This window comes from Trichomonas vaginalis, chromosome V (assembly GCF_026262505.1).
Source record: "Trichomonas vaginalis G3 chromosome V, whole genome shotgun sequence".
NCBI lineage: Eukaryota > Parabasalia > Trichomonadida > Trichomonadidae > Trichomonas > Trichomonas vaginalis.
The window spans coordinates 26,651,964-26,679,952 of record NC_067207.1 but is presented as its reverse complement, the minus strand read 5'-3'; the positions used below and the strand labels follow the sequence as shown (position 1 = coordinate 26,679,952).

The 27,989-nt window shown below is 33.8% G+C and overlaps 11 protein-coding genes and 5 pseudogenes across 16 annotated transcripts, besides 4 other annotated features; 7 read left to right on the top strand and 9 right to left on the bottom strand.

Moving 5' to 3' along the window:
• Window positions 1–441: part of a mobile genetic element that runs on past the window's edge.
• Window positions 442–654: 213 nt separating this feature from the next.
• Window positions 655–8,565: a mobile genetic element.
• Window positions 832–1,527, bottom strand: TVAGG3_0408550 (protein of unknown function, DUF4106 family; the record flags this gene model as incomplete). The annotated part of the gene is made up of 1 exon (XM_051233002.1): window positions 832–1,527. One exon carries the CDS (start codon window positions 1,525–1,527, stop codon window positions 832–834), a length of 696 nt encoding a protein of 231 aa, XP_051102732.1.
• Window positions 2,210–2,629, bottom strand: TVAGG3_0408540 (protein of unknown function, DUF4108 family; the record flags this gene model as incomplete). Its single annotated transcript, XM_051233001.1, has 1 exon — window positions 2,210–2,629. One exon carries the CDS (start codon window positions 2,627–2,629, stop codon window positions 2,210–2,212), a length of 420 nt encoding a protein of 139 aa, XP_051102731.1.
• On the bottom strand, window positions 3,054–3,900 carry TVAGG3_0408530 (annotated as a pseudogene). Its single transcript has one exon. A coding segment is annotated over exon 1 (847 nt).
• Window positions 5,271–5,508, bottom strand: TVAGG3_0408520 (protein of unknown function, DUF4106 family; the record flags this gene model as incomplete). Its single annotated transcript, XM_051233000.1, has 1 exon — window positions 5,271–5,508. A coding segment is annotated over one exon (238 nt), but the record flags the coding sequence as incomplete, so codon positions are not given.
• TVAGG3_0408510 (protein of unknown function, DUF4106 family) lies at window positions 6,416–7,149 on the bottom strand (the record flags this gene model as incomplete). The annotated part of the gene is made up of 1 exon (XM_051232999.1): window positions 6,416–7,149. A coding segment is annotated over one exon (734 nt), but the record flags the coding sequence as incomplete, so codon positions are not given.
• Window positions 8,566–9,165: 600 nt separating the features above from the next.
• Window positions 9,166–10,401, bottom strand: TVAGG3_0408490 (annotated as a pseudogene). The gene has a single exon. A coding segment is annotated over exon 1 (1,236 nt).
• Window positions 10,402–11,372: 971 nt separating this feature from the next.
• TVAGG3_0408480 (N-acetylmuramoyl-l-alanine amidase family) lies at window positions 11,373–11,609 on the top strand (the record flags this gene model as incomplete). Its single annotated transcript, XM_051232998.1, has 1 exon — window positions 11,373–11,609. The coding sequence occupies one exon, from the start codon at window positions 11,373–11,375 to the stop codon at window positions 11,607–11,609; it is 237 nt and encodes a 78-aa protein (XP_051102728.1).
• A 20-nt stretch (window positions 11,610–11,629) lies between these two features.
• TVAGG3_0408470 (uncharacterized protein) lies at window positions 11,630–11,845 on the bottom strand (the record flags this gene model as incomplete). The annotated part of the gene is made up of 1 exon (XM_051232997.1): window positions 11,630–11,845. The coding sequence occupies one exon, from the start codon at window positions 11,843–11,845 to the stop codon at window positions 11,630–11,632; it is 216 nt and encodes a 71-aa protein (XP_051102727.1).
• A 364-nt stretch (window positions 11,846–12,209) lies between these two features.
• TVAGG3_0408460 (uncharacterized protein) lies at window positions 12,210–13,238 on the top strand (the record flags this gene model as incomplete). The annotated part of the gene is made up of 1 exon (XM_051232996.1): window positions 12,210–13,238. The coding sequence occupies one exon, from the start codon at window positions 12,210–12,212 to the stop codon at window positions 13,236–13,238; it is 1,029 nt and encodes a 342-aa protein (XP_051102726.1).
• A 727-nt stretch (window positions 13,239–13,965) lies between these two features.
• Window positions 13,966–14,360: a mobile genetic element.
• Window positions 14,361–15,562: 1,202 nt separating this feature from the next.
• Window positions 15,563–17,254, bottom strand: TVAGG3_0408440 (armadillo (ARM) repeat-containing protein family; the record flags this gene model as incomplete). Its single annotated transcript, XM_001317903.1, has 1 exon — window positions 15,605–17,254. One exon carries the CDS (start codon window positions 17,252–17,254, stop codon window positions 15,605–15,607), a length of 1,650 nt encoding a protein of 549 aa, XP_001317938.1.
• Window positions 17,255–18,217: 963 nt separating this feature from the next.
• On the top strand, window positions 18,218–19,237 carry TVAGG3_0408430 (spectrin binding; the record flags this gene model as incomplete). Its single annotated transcript, XM_001317904.1, has 1 exon — window positions 18,218–19,237. One exon carries the CDS (start codon window positions 18,218–18,220, stop codon window positions 19,235–19,237), a length of 1,020 nt encoding a protein of 339 aa, XP_001317939.1.
• A 438-nt stretch (window positions 19,238–19,675) lies between these two features.
• Window positions 19,676–27,989: part of a mobile genetic element that runs on past the window's edge.
• Window positions 19,783–20,754, bottom strand: TVAGG3_0408420 (uncharacterized protein; the record flags this gene model as incomplete). Its single annotated transcript, XM_001317905.1, has 1 exon — window positions 19,783–20,754. The coding sequence occupies one exon, from the start codon at window positions 20,752–20,754 to the stop codon at window positions 19,783–19,785; it is 972 nt and encodes a 323-aa protein (XP_001317940.1).
• TVAGG3_0408410 lies at window positions 21,224–21,758 on the top strand (annotated as a pseudogene). Its single transcript has one exon. A coding segment is annotated over exon 1 (535 nt).
• Window positions 21,798–23,122, top strand: TVAGG3_0408400 (annotated as a pseudogene). The gene has a single exon. A coding segment is annotated over exon 1 (1,325 nt).
• On the top strand, window positions 24,616–25,470 carry TVAGG3_0408390 (protein of unknown function, DUF4106 family; the record flags this gene model as incomplete). Its single annotated transcript, XM_051232995.1, has 1 exon — window positions 24,616–25,470. A coding segment is annotated over one exon (855 nt), but the record flags the coding sequence as incomplete, so codon positions are not given.
• Window positions 26,591–27,126, top strand: TVAGG3_0408380 (annotated as a pseudogene). Its single transcript has one exon. A coding segment is annotated over exon 1 (536 nt).

The window sequence follows — 27,989 nt, the reverse complement described above, 5'->3', positions numbered from 1 at the left end:
CCTTCCTGAGCATAACATGTTCTTTCAAATACATCCGAGACCAGTTGACTTTTCATTGACTGTGTATAAAGATAGAAATAGTTATATCATTAAACCATACGATGACGAAGGTAAGTTATGTAAATTGTACGTTAAGAAGTTAGAGAAAGTTTATGGCTTCAAGTATGACTACAATAGGGTTAACACTGATGATGAAGATATTGAGGAAAATTTATGAGAACATTAGTGAAGTTGTTAGTGAGAACGATAGTGAGAACGTTTATTTTTACATTAGTGAGTTCGTTAGTGAAGTGGTTGGCGGCTTTGTAAATATTTAAGGTTGAGTTAGTGTTGTCGTTTGTGTTGTAAAATATACGTTAACGGTTTCGTAAAGTGTCAAATTCACAAGTATTGGGTAAGGTGGAACGCAGTGCCGCCGTACCCAACATAACCATACTAACTGAAATCATGAAAATTCATGAGGTGAGAAAAGAGGGTAGAAAAGAGGTTAGATCTAACCTTCTACCCTAAACATTATTTTTGCTGAATTCAGCAACAAAATTCTGAGTAAAATGGCATATGCTTGCTTCCCTCGGAAAACCTTAGTCGCCAAAACTCTATGAAAACAGTGAAGAACAGCGAGTACGTAAAAAAACTTAGTCGCCAAAACTCTATGAAAACAGTGAAGAACAGCGAGTAGGTAAGAAACCTTAGTCGCCAAAACTCTATGAAAACAGTGAAGAACAGCGAGACCGACTTTTATCTGGGTCGCCTAAAACTCATGAAAACAGTGAAAAATAACAGAGTATTTTGACAACTTCAAACAAGTAGGGTAAATGAACTCTTTATTTTTCAAGCTTGACTTTTTACAATTTGAACTTTGTTTGCGTAGATATGAATTCTGAAAGAAGTATGAGGGTCTTGTATGACTTTATACTTCTCCCATAGTTCATATCTGTCAAACTTACCTGCCATGGACTCTTTCATAAGTTCCATGAAATCGTCTTCGGACAATCCGGGGAAAAGTATAATGTCAGTAAGTATTCTTTTAACATCCTTACTTAAACTCTTTGCTGTCTGTACACATATTACGACTGAGATGTTAAAGTGCCTAAGTTTCTTAAGAATTCGACACATATCTTGTTCTCTATTCTTTAACAAAGGATGAGAAGCAAAGTCATCTAAGATAAGAAGACACCTATGAGGGTATGTCTTCCAATCGTAAGATTGCAATTTCTTCGAAATGTATTCTATCTCTTTCTGTTTGTTTCTGAAGTGGTGTTTGTCTAATATTCTCTGCATTTCCTCATTTGGGTCTTTAAACTTAGAATTTATATACTCATTTATAGCATTATACTTCAAAACTCTTCTTTGGTACTTCTTTATCCAATCTAACAACTCAGAGTCTTTTATACATACTAACTTAGACTTCTTTATAATATCTTTGAACGAATTGACGGTTTGGTCAAATTGACCAGAAGTACTACAAATGACAACTAACTCATAGAATGGGTTCTTCTCATCTAGTTCTTGTTGTTGTGCAGCCATTTTAAGATAAGTGAAAGTCTTACCCGACCCAGGTGGTGCAATTAGACCTGTTATACCATTCTGAGCAAATAAGAACTTGTCATGTATAGGCTTTATCTGAGCATTTTCTAACTTCCTCTTGTTCTTGTTTAAAACATTCTCAAATTTCTTGTCAATGTCAGCAAACTTTTTTTCTAACATATTTTTAGAAAAATTAAAAATTTTATCTTTTAGAAAATGTCTAGCGATTTCGCTATCTATATTCGAGACAAGCTTTTCGACAGCAAAACATCTGTCGACCATAAAATCTTACATAGTGTAAACAAGAAAGGTGAATTTGTTCTAAAGTTCTGTTTCTGGGAATATGACAAGAACCATAAAACATTAAGCAGAGCAGTCTTAAAATTTGTCAATGACAGACTTGTTGACAGAGATGACGCCGATTGGAAAGATGAAGTCCAACAAAAGTTCTTAGAATGCAAAGAAGACACATGCGCTGTTCTTGAAGATGAAATAGAAAACAGAATAGAAGAGCTATTAAAGGACAAAGAACTTTTACATAAATATAGTTGCGCCAAATTTGACATAACTCCACCAGAAAGAAGAAGAAAGAAAAGAAAGAGAAAAAAGAAGAAGAGAAGAAAGAACCTGAACCAGTTCCAGAGAAAAAAGAAATTTGACATGTAAAAATAAAATTTTATTTTTAGAACATTTCTGGGTCAATGTCAATGTTCTCTTCCTCTTTAGGAGTAAACACTGGCTTAGACTCTAAAATCTTTTTACCCAATTTACCTTGAACTTCAACTATCTTAGACTCATAATATTCATAGTCGTCTGCTTTCTTTGGTTCATAAGGTATAACAAGTTTGTATGCTTTGCCTTCTTTAAGGTTTGAAAACCTTCTGTCAAAACTTTCTTTGACTGCTAACAAACCTTCTATGTCTAAGTCTTCAAATTTCGCACCATTTTTAGTCACAATAGCAAACTTAACTGGTTCGATGTTCCAAACTTTGCTGAATGAAGACTTTTCAAAATGGTAGAAGTAAACATTCAAATATGTGAATGGGTCTAGTTCTTCTTTAAGTCCTGACATGTACTTGTTTACTGAGATGAATTTTGCCATCTTTTCTATCGGATAAAAAAAATATTTTTTTAAATTTACTCATAAAAATTTTTTCTTTGTATATACACCATTCTGTACGTCTAAAAGACTTTTGACATTTGCCAAGAATGTTCGTTTAGACGCTGTCATATAACCATATTCTTGACAATATTGTTTATACGAATCGTACAATGACCTTTCATCTAAAACACTCAAAGTCAGTTTCATCTATGAACAGTTCATATACACTCTTGTTTGCTTCTAACAATGTTTGTCTCTCTTCGGTATGTGGAATTTGTCTTGGATTGAACTTTGAAATATCTAATGTCATAAATATGAGAACAAGTGGTTGTAAAAGTCAGATGTCAAAGTTTCTGCTAAGTCGTCAAAATATTCTGTATCTTGCATATGAGCTTCTGACGTTCTGACAACTACATATCTTCTGTCAGAACTTTCTAACTTCATCGGAACAGAATTGTTTGAAACCATAATGAAGTTTGCAACATTTTCACAAACTCTTTGGTCTTTATATTTTCTTTCAACAACTCCAACTTTATCTGTTATAAGACTCTTCAAAGCATCTGAGTTTAAAACTTTTGTTGTATCTATACTTTGAAGTTCGTTACATACTATAAGTTTCATATTCTCTATTGAGGAGTTAAACTTGCCACAGATGTTTTCTAAGTTTGTCATATTCGGGTTCGAATAGCCTTCTAACAGTTTGCATAAGACATCTGTAAAGAATGTGTTCTTACCTGTTCCTTGTTTTCCAATTATAATGAGAGCAGTTTCATTTTTAGCACTTGGATGTTGTAAGATGTTTGCAAACCAAATAAGATATACTCATAGACTCTTTCGTTTCCATTGCATATAATTTCTTTGACATGGTCTAACCAAGCTTCTATAATATTTTCTTTCCATTCTACTTGTTCGTATTTATATCCAGTGAAGATAGAATAGAAGTTTGGAGAAGGTGTATAGAACTTTATACCTCGAACTGAAAAATCTTCTAACTTTGACAATAAGATATCCCAAGCATCTAACATCTTCATTCCAACTTGTACGACTTTTATTTTCTTAAGTTTCTGTCTACATTCTTGTTCTGAAACTATTGTCGCTTTAGGTTTGTTAAAGACTACATCCCATTCTTTCATGACATAACATTCTGGGGCAGAGTCGACATAAATGACTAAACGTTTCAAATTCTCGACTGCTTTGTTATAGTCTCTAAATGGACACATATTTCTGAATGCTTGGAAGTCATAAAAATCTGAAACATCTATTCTGTACATTTTTATAAAAATAAAAAAAATATTTTTTTATTCTTGACTTTGTTGTTGCATTTGTTGCATTTGTTGTTCTTGAGCTATTTGTTGTTGAAGTTGTTCTTGTAATACAATACTTTCACCAGTTGCATCTTCCAATTCGAAACTTTCTGCCGTCATTGACAAATACATAGGACATAAAAGTTTTACAGGAACAAAGTTTGCGTCAACTAATGTCAACGTTATACTTGCCAAAGTGTTTGAGTTCACTAAAGTTGAAAATTCTGCATTCGAATGAACAATAGGCAAACCAGCAGAGAAAGTATTGTTTATACGCATAAGTATCTTTTGGTCATAATAGTTTCTGTCGACATTCGAATAACACTTTGAACCTAAGTTTGAAACAATATATAAGATTGGTGTGCTTAATGTCAATGGAATAGACATTCCTTGTATGACACTTTTTCCTGTTATAGGAAACTGTTGGTAGTAAAAACCAGAAATAAGTTTTGTATTATAGCTCATATCGTTTATAGTAAACTCAGTCGGACATCCAAACATAATGAAACCTGCTCTAGTTGCAGCACATGTTACACCCGTACTTAAGTATTAAATAAGTCAACAAAACCTGTTGGTGGTATATCTGAGTAAGTATCTTCAAAGGAGTATTTTTTACCATTCACAACAATAAAGTCTTCTGGTGTCAAAAGAGCAAAACAGGCTTTAGTCGTCATTGTGTTTAAGGTTAGTTTACAATATCGTCCTTGAGGACTTTGTAAGTTTGTTGTTATAGAATTATATGACTCAGGGTTTTTAGTCGTAATAGTATAAACCATTATATCTTCTGCCATTTATATATATTTAAAAGTTTTTCTGAAAGTGGAGAAGAACTTCATCTAAACTTTCACATGGCGTTTCTTGAAGTTCTCTGTCTAAGAAGTTCAAATATTTTGTAAAGACATAGAACTTTCCTTTGTCTACACGAACAAACAAAAACAGGGTCTTTCATATCGTTCAAAAGTGTGTAAAGTCCTTTACATGAAATAAAGTCTATATTATTTTTCTTCAAACATCTTTCAAGAAGTTTTGACATTTTTACTTAGCAAATAAATTTTAATGAAATGTTGTGGTCGTCAAATATTTTTATGACGTCTGGGAAACTATACTTTAAGTTCAACGTTTCACCTCCTTTCATAACGTATATCTTGTCAATGACATTATATGAAACACCACAGCAACTAATGTCGGGTTCTATTTCTTTGATGTTTATATCGTCTGCCTCTGTCAAAAGTTTCAATAGTTCTTTCAAGACTTCATGAGGTGCAATGACATATGAGTTCACTTTACAGGGTTGTGTTCGACCAAGTTTAACATTATACTTAAAGCTTGACAAATCTTCTCCTGAGTTTGAAGTTTGTCTTTCAGTTGTTGGTAGTCGTTTCGAATATCTGCAACAGAACTTAAGTCTCTGCTAACTTCAGGATATGTTGGTTGTTCTTTTACAGGAACAATTGTTATACCATCTTCGTCTTCGTATGGTTTCCCCACTTCAACATCTCTGTCTTTGACATTGACAACAACACTTTGACTGTTTGTTTGAGTTGGTGAATTTAACTTCACATCTGCCACCGCCATTAAACCTTTTGAAACACTTACGCTTCTATTTTTCGGAAATGACATTTTACTTAGAAAAAAAGATGGACGTATTCGAGTATCTCTTCGAATTGAAGCAGAACAAAGTTTACACACACAAACAATACAAATACATTGACAGAATAGTTCTTTATACAAACAATGGTAAATGTTATAGAATAGCAGTCTTTGCTGAACCTAAATATTTTCATAAAGCAAAGAAAGTTGGTATAACCGAGATGGTGAAAGTTCTTGACGTTGACAAAAATATAACAACAAAACTTACAGATATTTCTAAAGGAAAGTTTATCTTACAATATTATGTCAAAACTGGCGTACTGTCAATATTTGACGGAGAGAAGTCAGTTCAAGAACAACTTACTGACCTGCTGCCAAAATCTGCTCGATGGAAGCTGTCGTTATGCCAATCTGAGGAGCCCCAGCAGGTTTCATCGAACGAATCTTCAAAAGAGCATCTTCCGTGAAAAGTGCTATTGGTTTTGTAAACTTCTTTGCTCTCAGTTCATCTGGACCGTCTCTGTCACCAGTATATTGTATTTGTACAGTACCAACAGTTGAAATACCACCCATAAAGTCTTCTGAGTCAGCAAATGGAATGCCAAGCCAAAAGTTTGAACGGTCTCCATTTGTATATTGAGTTTTTTGACCTCCTGTATGAGTCCATACTTTCACATATGGCATAATAGAACTTTGCATTTCAGGGTTAATGGTTGTTGTGAAGTTGTTGTTAAAGTTCATAGCATCTAATGTCAAGTTGTATGACCTCATATCCTCAACTGTAGAATATTCTTCTCTTGGATAATATTTGCCATCTATGTTTATATGATATTTAATACCGGGGTTGTAGAAACAAGAATAGTCATTTATAGTTCGTCTGAACAGTACAAACATAGTATCTGCATGTTTCATTGCAGTTGTTAAAGCAATATCTGTTCTTGCACCTGGGTCAGCACTTTGGTTTCCAACTTCACCTGCAAAGTCTTTGACAGATATTTGGTGTATAGGGAACATAAGTGGAACTGCAATATATTTGGCAGCTAAAGCATTTGAAATATCTGGGTCCAACATATAGACTGCAAGTCTGCTTTCTATTCTCTTGCATTCAAATTTTTCGCATGTGAACTTAACTGGGTCCCAAGCAGTTCCAGCAGCATTGAAATAATAGTTTACTTCATTGTTGAAGTTTGAGAAACCAAAGTCTAAGTCAACTTTGTCTTTGCAAAATTCGGCGAATGACGTTTGATTTGTTCCCTTTACGTCTGTAATAGTGAATGGGTCTTGTGTTGGTGCAATGACTAAGTTATTTTTGCTTGGAGTAAGTTCGATAGAAATTTTTCCTGCCCAGTTTGGCAAGTATCTTAAAAACCTGAAGATGAGGAAAGATGACAAAGGAACTCTAAGTTTCAGTTTTACTTTGGTTACTGCTGCTGCAGTTTGTCCAGAAAGGTTAACATAAACTCCTGGAACGTTAGGGTCAAGTCTTCTTATTTTCTCAATATTTGCATACTGGTCTGTTTGTTCTCTAGCTTGTGGTTGTACTGAGTTTCTCAAAGCGAACCATTCATAGTTTGCCCATGTTACTGTTTGAACTAAGTCAGAGTTAGAATATATCTTATATCCCATGAAAACTTCTGGAGCATATTGGTATCCGACATAGAAAATTCCATTGCAACCTTTCTTGTCAGACAACTTGGCAGAAGGTTTTATTTCAATGTCTTGTTCCACGTATAAGAATGAGTTGTCAATAGAAATAATATGAAACCTGTCGCAAGCAATATCTACTGTTGTTGAAGAACCTTCTCCAAACTCACCTACGTTTCCATAAGAAACAGCAGTTGTATATTCGTAAGTTCCAGGAACTATTTCTGACCTTCTAATGGCATTGTCGCATTCGTTATACCATTCGGAAACATTTCCCGTTCATGGCATCCAAAACTGTTGGCGTTATATTCTGAGCGGCGTACATTTCATATGGGTAAAAATATAGAATAGTTGGATTTATGTGTCATAATAGAACCCACTCGGACCAAGCTTTACTTTCTTCCTGACTGAGTTTTTAACTTCTTCTTTTTCCTTCATTGCCACTACTTTCACTAGATGAAGTTTACTTCTTCACTACTTTCACTTTGTTCTACTCTTCCTTTCTTCTTTGGTGTCGCTTTTGGTAACTTGCCCTCTGCTTCAAGTTGTTGCATCTTTGCCTCATGTTCACCTAGTATGTTGTAAATTTCCCATGTCCTTTTTGCCTTTGGCTCTGGTCGCCCATCTCAGGTAACCTATATCCTAGAGAAGATTTCGTCATAGTTTGTATTTGAGTCTTCGCGTATTGTTTGCATGACTCTTTCCTGAGTTTCCGGTTCAAGCTCTTCAAACAGAGCTTGTCCATATGGAATAAGCTCGTTTCCAATATATGTTTTTGTAGCCATTCTGGTTTTCTTTCCATGTTACCAATAATATCTTTGTGAATGGGAAAGTTTACCAATGTTTCAGTCTTGCGTCATTTATTTCTGTAGTTGGTTTTATTTTGTCAAGGAACATGTTTTTCAATACTAACATTTCATTTGGTACTGTCCATTTGAGTTTTCTTAAATATTCATCCCTTCTCAGTTCATTGTCTGCAAAGTAAGTTTTTATGACATTTTGTAAACTTTCGTTTGCAAGGTCATGTACAATAGGTTCTCTTCCTTCTCTCCCTAACTTTCTTTCTAAACTCTTCACCAAATATACCATCTCTATGTTCTGTGTAGTTCTTTGAGATAAATGTTCTAGAACGTCAGGTGTTATATTTCCATCAGCCATGTTCATTTCATACTGGTTCAAAATATCTGCATCTTTCATATCTTTCAATGGCATTAAAGCCGCGCTGAAAATACCAGCTATATCTGGTTCACCCATTCACTTCCATTGCGTCTACAACTTCTTGGAATTGTGGTTGTAAGTTTATGAACCACCTATCCGGATTAGCTTTATGACCCCATCTCATTGTAGTTCCATAGTCTGCAGAAACAAAAGTAGGTTTGTTTCCATATTGGTTAGGTTTCTGAATGAACTTTTAAACAATGTTTCATTTCTATATGTTTTGGTGAAATTTAACCTTTTATTTTCACCGAGTTCAGCCAAAGTTGAACGTTTATATGGTCGTAAGTAAAAAGGATTGTTGTATTGCGTACACTTTCTTTTCAGTTCTTCCATTCTATGCTGAATATTTTCATCTGATGTTGGAGTCTTTTGTATGTCGGCGAACATTTTTCGATATTCTTCTACTATGTCAGCTGAATTTTCTTAGACTTTGGAAAGATTCCATATTCTCCGCATACACTTGTTGAGGGTCAAGATTTTTCGGCTGTTCCAAATCTTCATCTAGTTCTGTGAAGTTAGTTTCCAAAGGAGGGACTTGTTCGTTTTCCTTCTGGCTCTTCTAGCTGTTGTTGCTGAACTATTTCTTCCATGTCTGGTTGTATCTGAACTTCTTCCTGTGGAGTTTCTTGTACCTCATCTGCTGGCATTTCATATATTCCGAGACCGTTTTTAAAAAGTTCCCTATCTAAGTCATCCGGACTCATAAACTTTCTTTTTTTCGTTTCCGTCTCTATTTTTTACGCGTTTCATGAAGATAGTTGAATTATCATTTATCTCTGCACCAAATATCTCGGAGTAAATTCATCCATGTCATTTGGATGATATGCTATTAAATCATATCCCTTAGCGAGCTTGTATTTCCAGGTTTGAAATTATATCCCATTTGGTGCTGAACCATAAAGCTAAATAGGTTCGGGTCAGTATTTCCTTCCTTGAACTTTCTAATAGCTTCTTTATATCTGTCACTAAAGTCAAGAGTATCTGGGTAACCATAATTTTCCTTAAGCATTTTTAAGAATTCTTGGTTTCCTTGTTCTCTACTTCTTTTATGTCCTTGCTCTGTTTGTGGTTGTTGTGGTGCAGTGTTTTGAACTGTTGGTTGTGGTGCAGTGTTTTGAACTGTTGGTTGTGGTGCAGTGTTTTGAACTGTTGGTTGTGGTGCAGTGTTTTGAACTGTTGGTTGTGGTGCAGTGTTTTGAACTGTTGGTTGTTGTGCAGTGTTTTGAACTGTTGGTTTTGGTGCATGCCTGTGTCTGTGTCCATGTGACGATGTAAATGTTTTAGGTAGTCCTGGTGCAGGTGCTTCTCTTGGAGGGTTTGGTGGTATATAAGTTCCACCAGCTGGCACATATGTTCCATCTGCAGCATAATGTCCTACCTGACTTTTCGTTTTTAAGAAAGCATTTACTAGGTCTGTTTTAGTCTGTTGTAACTCTTTTTCTTGACTTTCCACAACAGTTGCTCTAACGGCGTCATAGGCACTTTGAACTGCCTGTCTCGTTGCTGCATCTGTTATTTTCGTCATATTTTGTGCTACTTCTCTTAACTCTTTGTCGAAACCTTCAGACTTCAGTTTCTTTCCAGATGAGAAGTCGTTCACTAGTTTCACCTTACTATGAAGAGCTTCGAAGGCGTTCTTAAAGTCAGCATTCATTAAAGCTTCATTTGAACTGTCTTCATCCGCTTGTATTTTTGTCCTTATTGACCCTATAAGTTGGGCTGCTTTGGCGTTGGCTTGGGCATCTAACCAGTCATTATTAGCTTTTATATATTCTGCGCTTTTCATTGCCTTTTGCATGGCTGCGTCGTTATTTTTACTTTCTTGTGCTAAGTTTTCATACTGTACGGTTTGGTTTTGCAACTGTAAAAGTTTTTCTGCCTTTACATTTGCTTCAACTTCTTTTTATACTCATCGCTATCCATATATGTCTTCAGGGCTTTTTGTTTTATTTCTTCATCTTTCAGTACTTTATATTGAGTAGTATGGTTTTTCAAATTTATAACATCTTGTTCCATTTTTGCTACTTCTGCTGCTTTTTCTGACACTTTTTTCGCATATTCCTCTGTACTTAGTTCTTTCAGTTGTTCTTCTTTCTTCTTTTTCTCTACGTTTAACTCATTGAGTTTCTTTGTGTGTCTGTCATATTCTAGTTTCTTTTCGTTTTCACTTATTTGTTTCTGTATGTCTATGTTTGACTTTTTGACATCTGTTATTTGATTTTTTGAGTGAACTCAAATTCATTTGACTTTGAGGGTTATAAGCTGTTCCGTCTGCAGCTCCACCATAGCCTGCCATTTTCGCTAAAAGTGCCGCTCTTAAACCTCCACTCTGTGCACCAATAACTCGGCTTAAAAGCATAGGGTTGCTTGACATTTGTTGCAACATAGTGGGGTCATTCATAATTTGTTGTTGCAACTGTTGTTGTGGTGTCAGTTTTACTATTGGATGTTTCAATGCTCCCTTCCTCTTACGTATATTCTTACGTAGCTTACGTGGCATTTTAAGTGAAGTAAAAAACTGTTTTTGACAGATGTTTATATGACACTTTTTGTTCAGCACAAAAAACTACTCGGTCAAAGTGTTGTCAGTTTTGTAAAATAACCGTCCTATCTCATTCTATAAGGGAGAAAAGGCTTCTCAAAGTTTACTTCCTTGGAACGCCTGTAACTTTTCCTGTAGCGACGATAGACCCTTACTTGTCCGGACAAAGTTATACTAAACATCTTCAGGGCTAGAGGGCACGAAGTGCCTGGAAGCCCCACTACCTTTTTTTTTTTTTTTAATAGTCATTAAATTCTTCAACAGATGAAAAAATTTTTATTTCAGTAATTGGTTTAACAATGTTTATTTTTTGTTGAACATTTTTACTTTCATTTATTTCTTCCTCCTCTGTTTCATTTATTTTTAACATCGGTTTCATTTATCATTAAATAAAAATTAGAATATAAGTGATGAAATATGTTTTTTAATTAATATTAAATCAGAAATGGCGGCAGGATTCTTTAAAAAATTATGGGATGGAATTAAGAAAGCTGCGGGTTGGGTTTATAAAAAGGTTATTAAACCTGTTGCAAACTTTTTGGCACCAGTAGCGAAAACGGCAGGAACTATCATAGGTGGGGTATTAGGTACTAAAGCAGGTAATCCGGCGATGGGAGCACAAGCAGGTAACGCAATTGGTGGAATAGCTGAAGGAATACTTAATAAAATAGGGGGTAGATAGTGGAAAAATAAATATTATTTTTATCTTAGTATTGGTTGTAGTCTTTGATAAACTTTTTCTCCTTTATTTAAAATTTCTCTTATTGGGGCAGCTTTTGGCGTTATTGATTCAGCAACGTCACTAATTGCTTCTTTATTCTTAAATATCCAATTTGCCCCCTTCTTCAATGTTTCCCAAACTTTACTCGCTCCTCTTTTTACTCTATCCCACAGTTTCTTAAATATACCTGCAGCCATAGTTGATTATTTCATTAAAATTAAAAATTCATTTCCATCTTTTAATTTTGATTTTTTTATTTATTAATAAATGACGACTAACTATTTAGTGCCAAACACTAAACCAATTAATGGAAATGTATTTCATTCATTCGAAAAGATAAAAGAAATATTCGCAAAGAATGACGGTAGAAGATATTATAGAGAACTTGAAAGTTCATGCTATGACTCTGATGCTCCATATTTTGATGATAAACAAACTCATTTAAGAATTACAAATCCAGCTCATGATGTGAACCAATTAGGTGACACATATATTAAACGCAAAGTTAAAGCAACTCTAGTTTCAAATAAAGCTTTCACATGTGATGCCGCTTTTAAATGCATGCGTTTATTCGTTGGTTACAAATCATCAAATCAAAGCTTTAAACAATTAGAAGTAGAAACTGAAAGAGGTGATGCCGGTTATCTTCAAATGGATTGCGCCCGTGAATCTTTCGCATTTGCAACATATAAACCAAAATCAGAAAGGAAAGTTAAAAAGTTTGTTCATTCGTTATATAATAATGTTCAAAAATATGATAACTCAGTATGTGGTAAATATATTGACCCTTCTGAAGTTTTCAAGAACGCAAATAAAGAAGTTGATATCACTTTTGATATGATTATTCCGGTAAATGATTTGTTAGCATTTCAGGCGTTCGATGATTATCCTAAATCATTTGGTGATATCATTCTTAAATATTATGTTTTCAGGGATACTTTAGTATTTTGTCAGGTTGACCCGTTAAGAGTTGCTGATTTACAAAATTACGTTTATGAAAAGATAACTGATGAAAATTATGAAAAGATTATGAATCATGTTTATAAATATGATCGCAAATTCCAACAAATCGGACTTCCTGCCAAATTAATTACAGCCTTAGCCGCTACATCTGCTGACGCAACAGTTGATGACGTTATTATTTCATGCACAAAGATGGAAGTTTTAGAGGATAAATGTATTACACCAGGATACGGTTTAATTGAAGAATCAGTTAAAGCAATACCACGTTTATTTAGTAAGGAAGATCCATTCATGATTCCAGCTCAACATATTGACGTTCGTTCACTAAATGGAGGTTGCATCACTCCAGAAGGTATTAGCTCAGATTTCTCATACGCTCTTCATAATGTTACAGATGTTGTGTTAACATTTCCGAAGAATGCAATGCAAAGAACGGTTTTAGAAAATCCAATGCTTCGAGGTCTTCAGGTCACTATAGATTCCAGAAACTTCCCCGATCAAGCGATGACCACAGTGGGCGACATATTCTTTACACGTATGCTTCAAGCTTCTGATTTAGATGGAGTGAATGAATGCACAGAAGAATACGAGGACTCATTAACTAGCTATTATGAGAATTCATACTAGTTTGAACATTTGTAAGAAAAAAAATAAATAAAAATAAAGTTTATTTTTTAAAGTCCGTAAAATGAATTAAGAACACATAAATTTTTATCATCTGCGACGTGACGAATACATTTTAATTTACTCAAGAATGCGTACCCTGATACATTAAATCTAATTCCTGTCTTATTTAATTTCACAACTTTGAAAAGGAATGTATGAATAGCTATAAAATGATGAGAAGATGTTTTATGGGTTGCTTCCATTTTTTCTGAAATAAATGAATAAATATAATGTTTATACGTTTTCATATCTTTTATGTTCTTAATAACGAATGGTATAGACCTTTCAACTTCGTCTTCCTTCGGTGCTGTTCTTTCATATGAAACATTATTGGTATCTTCAATAATGAAACCACAATCACATAAAATTTTATATGTTCCAATGGTTTCTTTTGATATTTTATCTAATAAATCAAAAACTTTATCAACACCTGTGCATTTATTTAAATAATAATTTGTGTAAATATCATGATCTTCTTTCTTAATTGTATTAGTTGCATATGTCACGTTTTTAAGAGCTTTTTTGAATTTTTCGGAATCGAGAGGGGGTGAAAGTAAGATACAAGGGTATTCTTCATTATCAATAAATTGTAACTTATGTTTACGAATAAATTTAGTACCTTCATCAGAAAGTGTTTCGTCTATTTCATTATCTAATAAATTTTGTGTTGATTCCGAGACATAATTTTTATATCTTTCTTCATGAGATTTCTGAACTTCTGATTCTGAAGCTGGGATATTCATTAAACCCTCTACTTCATTTTCATTATATTTTTCAACTTCTCTTAATTCCTTAATTTTTTCATCTATTTCATCTCTTATTTTTTCCAGTCTTTCAATTTCATTATATTCATCATCTTTAATCCGTTCTTCATAATATTCAGGGAAAACATCAGGTTCTTTAGGTTTTTCTTCTTTTTTAGATGTGGGATATAAGAAATTATAAATCATCTTTATTCATTTTTCCATCATAACCAAATTCATTTAAAAACTCGGCAAATTTTTTACAATTTCTTAAATAATATTTATCAACTTCATAACTCGCCTCCTCTAATATATCCTTTATTTCCTCGTTTGTGAATCCTAAATTTTTAACATCGTTAGTTTTGACGCTCATTTCATACAAAACAAAAAATAAATTATTCAAAAAATGTAAGACATGAATTTTTAAAGTTTCTTTCTTTCTTTTTTCTCGTTTATGAGGTCTTTGATTATGACTTCATTGATTCCATTCAGGATTTAAACAATGTTTAATTAATCGTTCAATATTGTTGTGAATTCATATGGTTACAAATGAATTTACAAAATCGTTCAATATTGTGTGAATTCATATGGTTACAAATGAATTTACAAAATCGTTCAATATTGTTGTGGATTCATATGGTTACATATGAATTTACAAAATCGTTCAATATTGTGTGAATTCATATGGTTACATATGAATTTACAAAATCGTTCAATATTGTTGTGAATTCATATGGTTACAAAAAAAGTCACACAACCCGCACTCATATACTACTTTTGACAAAGTCCCTTATAATTTTCCAAAATTTGTGATATCAAAAATCATCAGCTATAGCCATCAATACTGTGTAAAAACTTATAACAGTTAATGCAACTAATACATGAGGTCTCGCTTGTTCTAGTTAATTGCTTTTCAAAGAATATTCATGCTATATTATCGTTATATTTTAGTATCTAATCTCTATTTTTATTCAATTTCTCTTGGAAAATTATAAAAAAAGTAAATTTGTCCATAGGCATATCCTGGTAATCATTCTTTCTTTGGTTAATAGCCAGATATATATTTGTCACGTAAGTGATTTCTATAAATAGATTAATGTTCATTGAATGATAAACATTAATTGTAACCTTGCTTCCATTTAAGCATTTACACTTTTCTCGCAAATTTATATATAGAAATTTGGAACAGAAAAAGATTGTTTATTTTTGCTTGAAAATGATATTACAGGCTTGTGATAAGTTTTATGGATAAATGATGTTTCTATAAAGCAAGTAGAATGTTAATATTACCTTGAATTTTGTTGTATTAGCTTGAAAAAGGTTAGTGAATATCGAGCAAATTTACTGTAAGAAAAGCAGTAACTAATGCATGTTAAATATGTATAAGAAGTAAAGTATACTACCATAAAATGGATATACACTGTTTGTAAAAAAAGCAATCATATATAGAACCTATAATCGATGTCAATTCTCTAACAAATGTCATCTACGCATTTTTTCAAATTGTAATCTTATGAAAGACAGCAATATTGATAAAACTCTAAAAAAAGGAAAATTTTTACAAAAATAATACAAAAACAAAGTTCATTTCAAAGAACTTCTAAGTTCATCTTGAATAGAGGCTACAGCAGATATCAATACAGGAGAATCCTTATACGTCTTCAAACCAATTGTTGCCAATTTTATCTTCATTGGATGATTGCAATAAATTGCAGTTGCGATTCCTTTAACTGCGACATCTTTTTCTGCAATGAACTCTGTAACAACAGACAAAATAGTGTTCAATGCTGCAGGATTAGCATTTATCTCATCAGCCAATCCGCAAAGAGATGCCGCGTAAAAGAAGGAAACAATGTTTTTCGCAATTTCTATGTCATGTGAATATAAACTCAAAATTACTGATGCTGCTCTAACAGCTTTGGACTCTTTAATAGCATCAGAAGCACCGTCAACGCATATTGTTAAGCATGCGAATGCGTTTGATACAATTCCTGGTGGTTTTGAGTTTTTTACAACGATCGGAATAATTGAAGTGATAATTTGAGCGTAAAACCTCTTGTTATCAGGAATATCAAGTAATAGGATCTTTGCTATGCAGATTAATGATGTTGTAATCAATGAAACATCACTAACTTTTTTAATAACTGCAATACAAAATGGAATTGCGCCTTTTATCTGGGATTCTACACATAATTCATCATTACATAATAGTTTTGATAATAATACAATCGAAGACTTGGTTGCAATTGCAATTATTGCATCAATTAATTTTAATTCGCTTGCAGCTTTGTAATTATATGGTATTTTAATTGATCTGAATAGCAGATAAAATGCTGCATCGTATTCTTCAGGAGTTAGCTTTAATGTCAACATTTTCATTATTGGTCGGACAAAATCTTCAATTTCGAACTGTTGGACAGCAGAATCGGGTGCTAACTTAAGGAGGAGCAAAAGTGCACCCATCATTTCATTATTTGTTTGATAATGCTCGATAATATTTCTTAAAACTATAAGTCCATCAAAAATCTCTGAAATTCCGAGTTCTGCCATGTTTCTTAATATACATAAGCAAGCCTGCAAAACTACTGGACAATCTATGAATAAATATGTAATTCCGAATAAAAAGACGTAGCAGCCTTGAGAACGAACCTTTTCGATAAAAGAAGGTGATACTTCTTCCTGAAATACTGTAATTATATCGCTTAGTACTAATAAAATTTGTTTCTCTGTTGATAATGAAGAATAAATTTTTGTAAAAATTTCAAGTTCTGGATCATTTCCTTCTATTTTCGGGAATCCAAGTTTGGCATATACCCCATCCATAAGGCTGGTAGGATCTGATTTTGATAAGATTCCGTAAATTGTATAAGATTGGATTGAAGATTTAAGATCTCTAATTAATTGATAGATTTCTGCTTTTGTCTTTTCGGCAAGCAGATATGTTGTAATGAGTGGATCTGATGATTCGAATTGGTCAGATAATTTAAATTTTGGACGACGAATTTTAAACATATAAACTGCATAAGAAGCATCTTCAAATGCATCTCCTACTTTGTTTAGCATTAGATTGCATGTTGAACGATGTAATAAGCAAATTGATTTTAAAACTGCTTCTTCATCTGTTTCTGGATCATCTGTGCCGATTGCTTTCGTAAAATCTTCTATAGCTCCAGAATAATCACTTGCATGCATTTTGTTTAATCCGCTATCTCGAAGATCTAATGCATCATTCATATTTAATGTTTTTTTATAATGTATAAATAGTATAGAGGAGATAACTAAGTAATGAATTATCCTTAATTGCATGAAAACATGTTCTAAATCAATTTTTGATTTTTCGAAGTGAAATTGAGCTTGCACACTATTTTAAAACCCCTGATATTATATGGTAAACAATCGTAAGATTCATTTTAAACTCTCGATGTCGAAATTAAGAATTATTTTCCTAGAATCACAAACGCGAAAAGGTAATGCTACTATTTAAAAGCATAGTAGCTGATGGATTAAAATTGCAATAGCAGCAATTAGCTAATCGAAACTTTTTATTATATACATTTGAGGAAATTTCACAAACTTGTTTCAAAGATTTTATCATTTCTATAAATTCTGTCGACTGAAGAACTCATATACTAGCAGATGATAGCTTTATCTACTCTTATCATACCATATTGCCTATGGTATTAACGGGAAATAATAAATCTGTGTCCCTGTAGGATGCCATGAAGTTGACATAAATTGAGAACTTTTACATGGTCGGCTGGTAAATTTAAATTTGAGATGGAACAGGCAAGTTACTATAATGACCTAATGGAGATAAGCAAAGGATATAATAATGTTATTTATGAATTATACAACGTGCATACGCATGATGAAGCTACTATAAGCAATATTTACAATGATATAAAAAGAGAATTAATCGAAACTAAAATATTAGCGCCATACAAGATTCTTAATATTATCCAAAAAGTATCTTTATATCATAATCGCTACTTAAAGTCATATTGGATCCTTTTCAAAATGATATATGAAGAATTCAAACCAATGTCATTATTTGGCATTTCAGATCTTTTTGGCTACTTTTTCTATAAAGAATATGGCATTATCATTAATGAAAAACACAGATCAATAATTGAAAAATATAAATCTCAAAATTATTCATTGGATGTATATGAAAAAGGTTCTATTTATAGAGCAATTATGGATGATGACAAAGAATTGTTTATATCATACGCATCAAGGGATGGATTTGATGCAAATCAAATGTTAGAAAAAGAGTATTTCATTTTTTATCCAGAAATATTTTCAGTATATAATACTTTACTTGAATTATATTGTTATTATGGATCTGTAAATTGTTTTAAGTTTCTGAGATCAAAATACAATTCGAAAATGTATTTAAGAGATCTCGAACGTTCTTTCTTAGGTGGAAATCCAGCAATCATTAATGAATGTTTGAAATTTCTAAAACCAGATCAAGATTGCATGGAGTATGCAATTATCCTGCACAATATTGATTTCATTACTTATTTGAAGAATGAATATGATCTAAAAATTAATTTAGATAGTTGTTGTCAATACAATAATTTACAAGCATTATTAATATATTTAAATGAAACACAAGATATCAAAAAATGTTTTATTTATTCATCAGGTTTTAATATTCCTTCCATTTGTGAATATTTTCTGAATCATGGTGCTGATGTTAATGAAAAAGAAGAAATTCACTCAAGAATTCCTCTACACTTTGCAGCACAATATAATTGCAAAGAGATAGCAGAAATCCTTATTTCTCATGGTTCAAATATAGATGCACTTAGTTATTATAATACGATTACTCCTCTTTTTAATGCAGTAGAATTTAATAGTTTGGAAACTGCTGATTTGTTGCTTTCACATGGGGCTGATATTGCAGAGTTTAATATTAATGGTATAGCTCCTTTTACTGCTGCAATAGTAGAACGAAACAAAGAAATGATTGAAATTTTCTTATCGCATTGTTCTGATGTTAATATAAAATTTTCTGGGATAACTTTGCTTCATTATGCTGTTTTATTTAATAGCAAAGAATTAGCAGAGTTATTAATATCAAAAGGAGTCAATGTCAATAAAAAAGATAAAGATGGAAGAACAGCTCTATATTATGCAGAATCAACAGAACAAAACGAATTAATAGAACTTCTAATGTCAAATGGTGCTGATGTCAGTTCAAAGGATTGATAAAATTAAACATATAAAGTTCTTAAAATATCAACTCAAGCAATCAAAAGCGGAGATATGAATTATCACTATGAAATCAAGTAACTATGAAATTCTTATTTTTCATGCTTCAAATCTCAAGGAAGAAAAAAAAACAATAAAAGACAAGCTTCTCTCAATTTTATGTACCTTTTAATGCTTCAACATCTTATTTCTCGTGATGCTGATATCAATGATTAAAAGTAAAAGAGGAGAAACAACACTCCACTTTGCAATCAAATGAAATTGTTATTATTTATGATGCAAATTACAATCAGTGATAAACTGCTCTTCCTTATTCTGAAAAATAGTTAATCTTCGTTGTTTTCTTTGTGTTGATATCAACGTAAAGGTAAATAATGGATAAATACCTGTCTTTAATATTCTTTCTTTAGTGATTATGAAATTCATACCATAGTTAAAAAAAAAAAAAAAAAAAAAAAAAAAGGTAGTGGGGCTTCCAGGGGCTGCGCCCCTTCTAGCCCCGAAGATGTTTAGTATAAATGAAGTTTTTATTCGGAAAATTGTTAGTCTTCTGGTGTGAATTCGGAGGACTCTTCTTCTTCCTCCTCCTCTTCTTCCTCTTCTTCGTCATCGTCGGCGTAGTGGAGGAGGACGTAGTTCATCCAAATTCTGTATGGACGTCCTGATTTGGATTTAAATGAGATGGACATATTTTGTGTGAGTGTTATTTCAGTTTCGATAAAGAGTTGGTGTGCTGGTTTGAATATATGTTCGACGTAGGAGAATTTGTGCAACTCATCTTCTCCCAATTCTGTATTGATACAGACTTCGATGAAGTCACCACTGAGAATGTCTTCACCTGTGGGCATATCCACAACAATTAAATGAACGACACAATAGTTGTGAAATTCATTAGTAGGAAATACTGTTGCAGGCGTATTATATGAGGGGAAAAATGTTTTTTCTTCCCCAAATTCATCTGCTACTTCATCTTCATCGTATCCGTTGTTAAAAGCTTTAAATTCATGTACAATTTGAGCAAATTGTTGACGGAGATTTGGTGGCATACGTAAGCAAGCTTGTAACAATGTCCTACCTTCCACACACTCAGCAAATATGGGAAGGTAGGAACATATAATGTCCGTCAATTGGTCCTGGTTGGGGACCAATTGACAGAGTTTTGTGTATGCCGTTATTGTTTCTTTAACGGTATTTGTGTAGATACGGTTATATGGAGTATTTCCCTGGTTGTTAAGGGAAAAATACTCATCCGATTGTAATTTCAATCTTGACCTCAACTCTTTGTTCGGTATTCTTTGGTCTATTCTTAGAGCTGTATTTGTTCGTGCGGGCTGTGGTTTTAAAACATTCGTGTCAAGTTTTAATTGCTTCGAATTGGATGTCGATTTGAATTGGGAGTCTTTTGAGTTCTCCTGAGCTTGGTTCTGTATTAAAGACTGAATAGCAGTGTCAGCTTCTTGTTTTTCGAGATAGTATTCTATTGAATTGGGCTTCACTGTTCGAGACGCGTACATTAGAAAAATGAACTGTTTTTTTCGGACTACTCATAGAAAAGTTTAAAATAAACCGTTTTCGTCAACGGTAACCCCCTCTATTTTTTTATTTTATTTAATAGTTACCGTTGGAAAACCGTTCCATCTCAAATATTGAATGAACTATAAACGTTTTTTGTTTTCTATATATACTTTTTTGTCCAACGGTAAAACTTTTTACACAACGGTTTTTGAGAGTCGTCGCTGTTGACTTTTTTGTAGAGCACTCAAAATAGTATAACTTTGTCCGGACAAGTAAGGGTCTATCGTCGCTACAGGAAAAGTTACAGGCGTTCCAAGGAAGTATACTTTGAGAAGCCTTTCCCCTTATAGAATGAGATAGGACGGTTATTTTACAAAACTGACAACACTTTGACCGAGTAGTTTTTTGTGCTGAACAAAAAGTGTCATATAAACATCTGTCAAAAACCGCTTTTTAACTTCACTTAAAATGCCACGTAAGCTACGTAAGAATATACGTAAGAGGAAGAGAGCATTGAAACATCCAATAGTAAAACTGACACCACAACAACAGTTGCAACAACAAATATGAATGACCCCACTATGTTGCAACAAATGTCAAGCAACCCTATGCTTTTAAACCGAGTTATTGGTGCACAGAGTGGAGGTTTAAGAGCGGCACTTTTAGCGAAAATGGCAGGCTATGGTGGAGCTGCAGACGGAACAGCTTATAACCCTCAAAGTCAAATGAATTTGAGTTCACTCAAAAATCAAATAACAGATGTCAAAAAGTCAAACATAGACATACAGAAACAAATAAGTGAAAACGAAAAGAAACTAGAATATGACAGACACACAAAGAAACTCAATGAGTTAAACGTAGAGAAAAAGAAGAAAGAAGAACAACTGAAAGAACTAAGTACAGAGGAATATGCGAAAAAAGTGTCAGAAAAAGCAGCAGAAGTAGCAAAAATGGAACAAGATGTTATAAATTTGAAAAACCATACTACTCAATATAAAGTACTGAAAGATGAAGAATAAAACAAAAAGCCCTGAAGACATATATGGATAGCGATGAGTATAAAAAAGAAGTTGAAGCAAATGTAAAGGCAGAAAAACTTTTACAGTTGCAAAACCAAACCGTACAGTATGAAAACTTAGCACAAGAAAGTAAAAATAACGACGCAGCCATGCAAAAGGCAATGAAAAGCGCAGAATATATAAAAGCTAATAATGACTGGTTAGATGCCCAAGCCAACGCTAAAGCAGCCCAACTTATAGGGTCAATAAGGACAAAAATACAAGCGGATGAAGACAGTTCAAATGAAGCTTTAATGAATGCTGACTTTAAGAACGCCTTCGAAGCTCTTCATAGTAAGGTGAAACTAGTGAACGACTTCTCATCTGGAAAGAAACTGAAGTCTGAAGGTTTCGACAAAGAGTTAAGAGAAGTAGCACAAAATATGACGAAAATAACAGATGCAGCAACGAGACAGGCAGTTCAAAGTGCCTATGACGCCGTTAGAGCAACTGTTGTGGAAAGTCAAGAAAAAGAGTTACAACAGACCAAAACAGACCTAGTAAATGCTTTCTTAAAAACGAAAAGTCAGGTAGGACATTATGCTGCAGATGGAACATATGTGCCAGCTGGTGGAACTTATATACCACCAAACCCTCCAAGAGAAGCACCTGCACCAGGACTACCTAAAACATTTACATCGTCACATGGACACAGACACAGGCATGCACCAAAACCAACACAACAACCAACACAACAACCAACACAACAACCAACAGTTCAAAATCCAGCACAACAACCAACAGTTCAAAACACTGCACCACAACCAACAGTTCAAAACACTGCACCACAACCAACAGTTCAAAACACTGCACCACAACCAACAGTTCAAAACACTGCACACAACAACCACAAACAGAGCAAGGACATAAAAGAAGTAGAGAACAAGGAAACCAAGAATTCTTAAAAATGCTTAAGGAAGACTATGGTTACCCAGATACTCTTGACTTTAGTGACAGATATAAAGAAGCTATTAGAAAGTTCAAGGAAGGAAATACTGACCCGAACCTATTTAGCTTTATGGTTCAGCACCAAATGGGATATAATTTCAAACCTGGAAAATACAAGCTCGCTAAGGGATATGATTTAATAGCATATCATCCAAATGACATGACTGAATTTACTCCGAGATATTTGGTGTCAGAGCTAAATGATAATTCAACTCTCTTCATGAAACGCGTAAAAAATAGAGACGGAACGAAAGAAGAAAGGTTTATGAGTCCGGATGACTTAGATAGGGAACTTTTTAAAAACGGTCTCGGAATATATGAAATGCCAGCAGATGAGGTACAAGAAACTCCACAGGAAGAAGTTCAGATACAACCAGACATGGAAGAAATAGTTCAGCAACAACAGCTAGAAGAGCCTGAAGGAAACGAACAAGTCCCTCCTTTGGAAACTAACTTCACAGAACTAGATGAAGATTTGGAACAGCCGAAAAATCTTGACCCTCAACAAGTGTATGCGGGGAATATGGAATCTTTCCAAGAGTCTAAGAAAAATTCGGCTGACATAGTAGAAGAATATCGAAAAATGTTCGCCGACATACAAAAGACTCCAACATCAGATGAAAATATCCAGCATAGAATGGAAGTACTGAAAGAAATGTACACAAATACAACAATCCTTTTTACTTACGAGCATATAACGTTCAATCTTTGGATGAACTCGGTGAAAATAAAAGGTTAAATTTCAACAAAACATATAGAAATGAAACATTGTTTAAAGTTCATTCAGAACCTACCAATATGGAAACAAACCTACTTTTGTTTCTGCAGACTATGGAACTACAATGAGATGGGGTCATAAAGCTAATCCGGATAGGTGGTTCATAAACTTACAACCACAATTCCAAGAAGTTGTAGACGCAATGGAAGTGAATGGTGAACCAGATAGCTGGTATTTTCAGCGCGGCTTTAATGCCATTGAAAGATATGAAAGATGCAGATATTTTGACCAGTATGAAATGAACATGGCTGATGGAAATATAACACCTGACGTTCTAAACATTTATCTCAAAGAACTACACAGAACCATAGAGATGGTATATTTGGTGAAGAGTTTAGAAAGAAGTTAGGGAGAGAGAAGGAAGAGAACCTATTGTACATGACCTTGCAAACGAAAGTTTGCAAAATGTCATAAAAACTTACTTTGCAGACAATGAACCGAGAAGGGATGAATATTTAAGAAAACTCAAATGGACAGTACCAAATGAAATGTTAGTATTGAAAAACATGTTCCTTGACAAAATAAAACCAACTACAGAAATAAATGACGCAAGACTGAAACATTGGGTAAAAGCTTTCCCATTCACAAAAGATATTGTTGGTAACATGGAAAGAAAACCAGAATGGCTACAAAAACATATATTTGGAAACGAGCTTATTCCATATGGACAAGCTCTGTTTGAAGAGCTTGAACCGGAAACTCAGGAAAGAGTCATGCAAACAATACGCGAAGACTCAAATACAAACTATGACAAAATCTTTCTAGGATATAGGTTACCTGAGATGGGCGACCAGAGCCCAAAGGCAAAAAGGACATGGGAAATTTACAACATACTAGGTGAACATGAGGCAAAGATGCAACAACTTGAAGCAGAGGGCAAGTTACCAAAAGCGACACCAAAGAAGAAGAGTAGAACAAAGTGAAAGTAGTGAAGAAGTAACTTCATCTAGTGAAAGTAGTGGCAATGAAGGAAAAAGAAGAGTTAAAAACTCAGTCAGGAAGAAAGTAAAGCTTGGTCCGAGTGGGTTCTATTATGATATATAAATCCAACTATTCTATATTTTTACCCATATGAAATGTACGCCGCTCAGAATATAACGCCAACAGTTTTGGATGCCATGAACGGAAATGTTTCCGAATGGTATAACGAATGCGACAATGCCATTAGAAGGTCAGAAATAGTTCCTGGAACTTACGAATATACAACTGCTGTTTCTTATGGAAACGTAGGTGAGTTTGGAGAAGGTTCTTCAACAACAGTAGATATTGCTTGCGACAGGTTTCATATTATTTCTATTGACAACTCATTCTTATACGTGGAACAAGACATTGAAATAAAACCTTCTGCCAAGTTGTCTGACAAGAAAGGTTGCAATGGAATTTTCTATGTCGGATACCAATATGCTCCAGAAGTTTTCATGGGATATAAGATATATTCTAACTCTGACTTAGTTCAAACAGTAACATGGGCAAACTATGAATGGTTCGCTTTGAGAAACTCAGTACAACCACAAGCTAGAGAACAAACAGACCAGTATGCAAATATTGAGAAAATAAGAAGACTTGACCCTAACGTTCCAGGAGTTTATGTTAACCTTTCTGGTTCAGATGGAACTGCTGCCACTAAAGTAAAACTGAAACTTAGAGTTCCTTTGTCATCTTTCCTCATCTTCAGGTTTTTAAGATACTTGCCAAACTGGGCAGGAAAAATTTCTATTGAACTTACTCCAAGCAAAAATAACTTAGTCATTGCACCAACACAAGACCCATTCAGCATTACTATAGCTGGAACTGGTGGAGCCAAGTTCTGTGACTTTTGCAAAGACAAAGTTGACTTAGACTTTGGTTTCTCAAACTTCAACAATGAAGTAAACTATTATTTCAATGCTGCTGGAACTGCTTGGGACCCAGTTAAGTTTACATGCGAAAAATTTGAATGCAAGAGAATAGAAAGCAGACTTGCAGTCTATATGTTGGACCCAGATATTTCAAATGCTTTAGCTGCCAAATATATTGCAGTTCCACTTATGTTCCCTATACACCAAATATCTGTCAAAGACTTTGCAGGTGAAGTTGGAAACCAAAGTGCTGACCCAGGTGCAAGAACAGATATTGCTTTAACAACTGCAATGAAACATGCAGATACTATGTTTGTACTGTTCAGACGAACTATAAATGACTATTCTTGTTTCTACAACCCGGTATTAAATATCATATAAACATAGATGGCAAATATTATCCAAGAGAAGAATATTCTACAGTTGAGGATATGAGGTCATACAACTTGACATTAGATGCTATGAACTTTAACAACAACTTCACAACAACCATTAACCCTGAAATGCAAAGTTCTATTATGCCATATGTGAAAGTATGGACTCATACAGGAGGTCAAAAAACTCAATATACAAATGGAGACCGTTCAAACTTTTGGCTTGGCATTCCATTTGCTGACTCAGAAGACTTTATGGGTGGTATTTCAACTGTTGGTACTGTACAAATACAATATACTGGTGACAGAGACGGTCCAGATGAACTGAGAGCAAAGAAGTTTACAAAACCAATAGCACTTTTCACGGAAGATGCTCTTTTGAAGATTCGTTCGATGAAACCTGCTGGGGCTCCTCAGATTGGCATAACGACAGCTTCCATCGAGCAGATTTTGGCAGCAGGTCAGTAAGTTGTTCTTGAACTGACTTCTCTCCGTCAAATATTGACAGTACGCCAGTTTTGACATAATATTGTAAGATAAACTTACCTTTAGAAATATCTGTAAGTTTTGAAGTTATATTTTTGTCTCAAGAACTTTCACCATTTCAGTTATACCAACTTTCTTTGCTTTATGAAAAATTTTGGTTCAGCAAATATTGCTATTCTATAACATTTACCATTGTTTGTATAAAGAACTATTCTGTCAATGTATTTGTATTGTTTGTGTGTGTAAACTTTGTTCTGCTTCAATTCGAAGAGATACTCGAATACGTCCATCTTTTTATTCTAAGTAAAATGTCATTTCCGAAAAATAGAAGCGTAAGTGTTTCAAAAGGTTTAATGGCGGTGGCAGATGTGAAGTTAAATTCACCAACTCAAACAAACAGTCAAAGTGTTGTTGTCAATGTCAAAGACAGAGATGTTGAAGTGGGGAAACCATACGAAGACGAAGATGGTATACAATTGTTCCTGTAAAAGAACAACCAACATATCCTGAAGTTAGCAGAGACTTAAGTTCTGTTGCAGATATTCGAAACGACTACCAACAACTTAAAGACAAACTTCAAACTCAGGAGAAGATTTGTCAAGCTTTAGGTATAATGTTAAACTTGGTCGAACACAACCCTGTAAAAGTGAACTCATATGTCATTGCACCTCATGAAGTTTTGAAAGAACTATTGAAACTTTTGACAGAGGCAGACGATATAAACATCAAAGAAATAGAACCCGACATTAGTTGCTGTGGTGTTTCATATAATGTCATTGACAAGATATACGTTATGAAAGGAGGTGAAACGTTGAACTTAAAGTATAGTTTCCCAGACGTCATAAAAATATTTGACGACCACAACATTTCATTAAAATTTATTTGCTAAGTAAAAATGTCAAAACTTCTTGAAAGATGTTTGAAGAAAAATAATATAGACTTTATTTCATGTAAAGGACTTTACACACTTTTGAACGATATGAAAGACCCTGTTTTGTTTGTTCGTGTAGACAAAGGAAAGTTCTATGTCTTTACAAAATATTTGAACTTCTTAGACAGAGAACTTCAAGAAACGCCATGTGAAAGTTTAGATGAAGTTCTTCTCCACTTTCAGAAAAACTTTTAAATATATATAAATGGCAGAAGACATAATGGTTTATACTATTACGACTAAAAACCCTGAGTCATATAATTCTATAACAACAAACTTACAAAGTCCTCAAGGACGGTATTGTAAACTAACTTTAAACACAATGACGACTAAAGCCTGTTTTGCTCTTTTGACACCAGAAGACTTTATTGTTGTGAATGGTAAAAAATACTCCTTTGAAGATACTTACTCAGATATACCACCAACAGGTTTTGTTGACTTATTTAATACTTTAAGTAGGGTAACATGTGCTGCAACTAGAGCAGGTTTCATTATGTTTGGATGTCCGACTGAGTTTTACTATAAACGATATGAGCTATAATACAAAACTTATTTCTGGTTTTTACTACCAACAGTTTCCTATAACAGGAAAAGGTGTCATACAAGGAATGTCTATTCCATTGACATTAAGCACACCAATCTTATATATTGTTTCAAACTTAGGTTCAAAGTGTTATTCGAATGTCGACAGAAACTATTATGACCAAAAGATACTTATGCGTATAAACAATACTTTCTCTGCTGGTTTGCCTATTGTTCATTCGAATGCAGAATTTTCAACCTTAGTGAACTCAAACACTTTTGGCAAGTATAACGTTGAC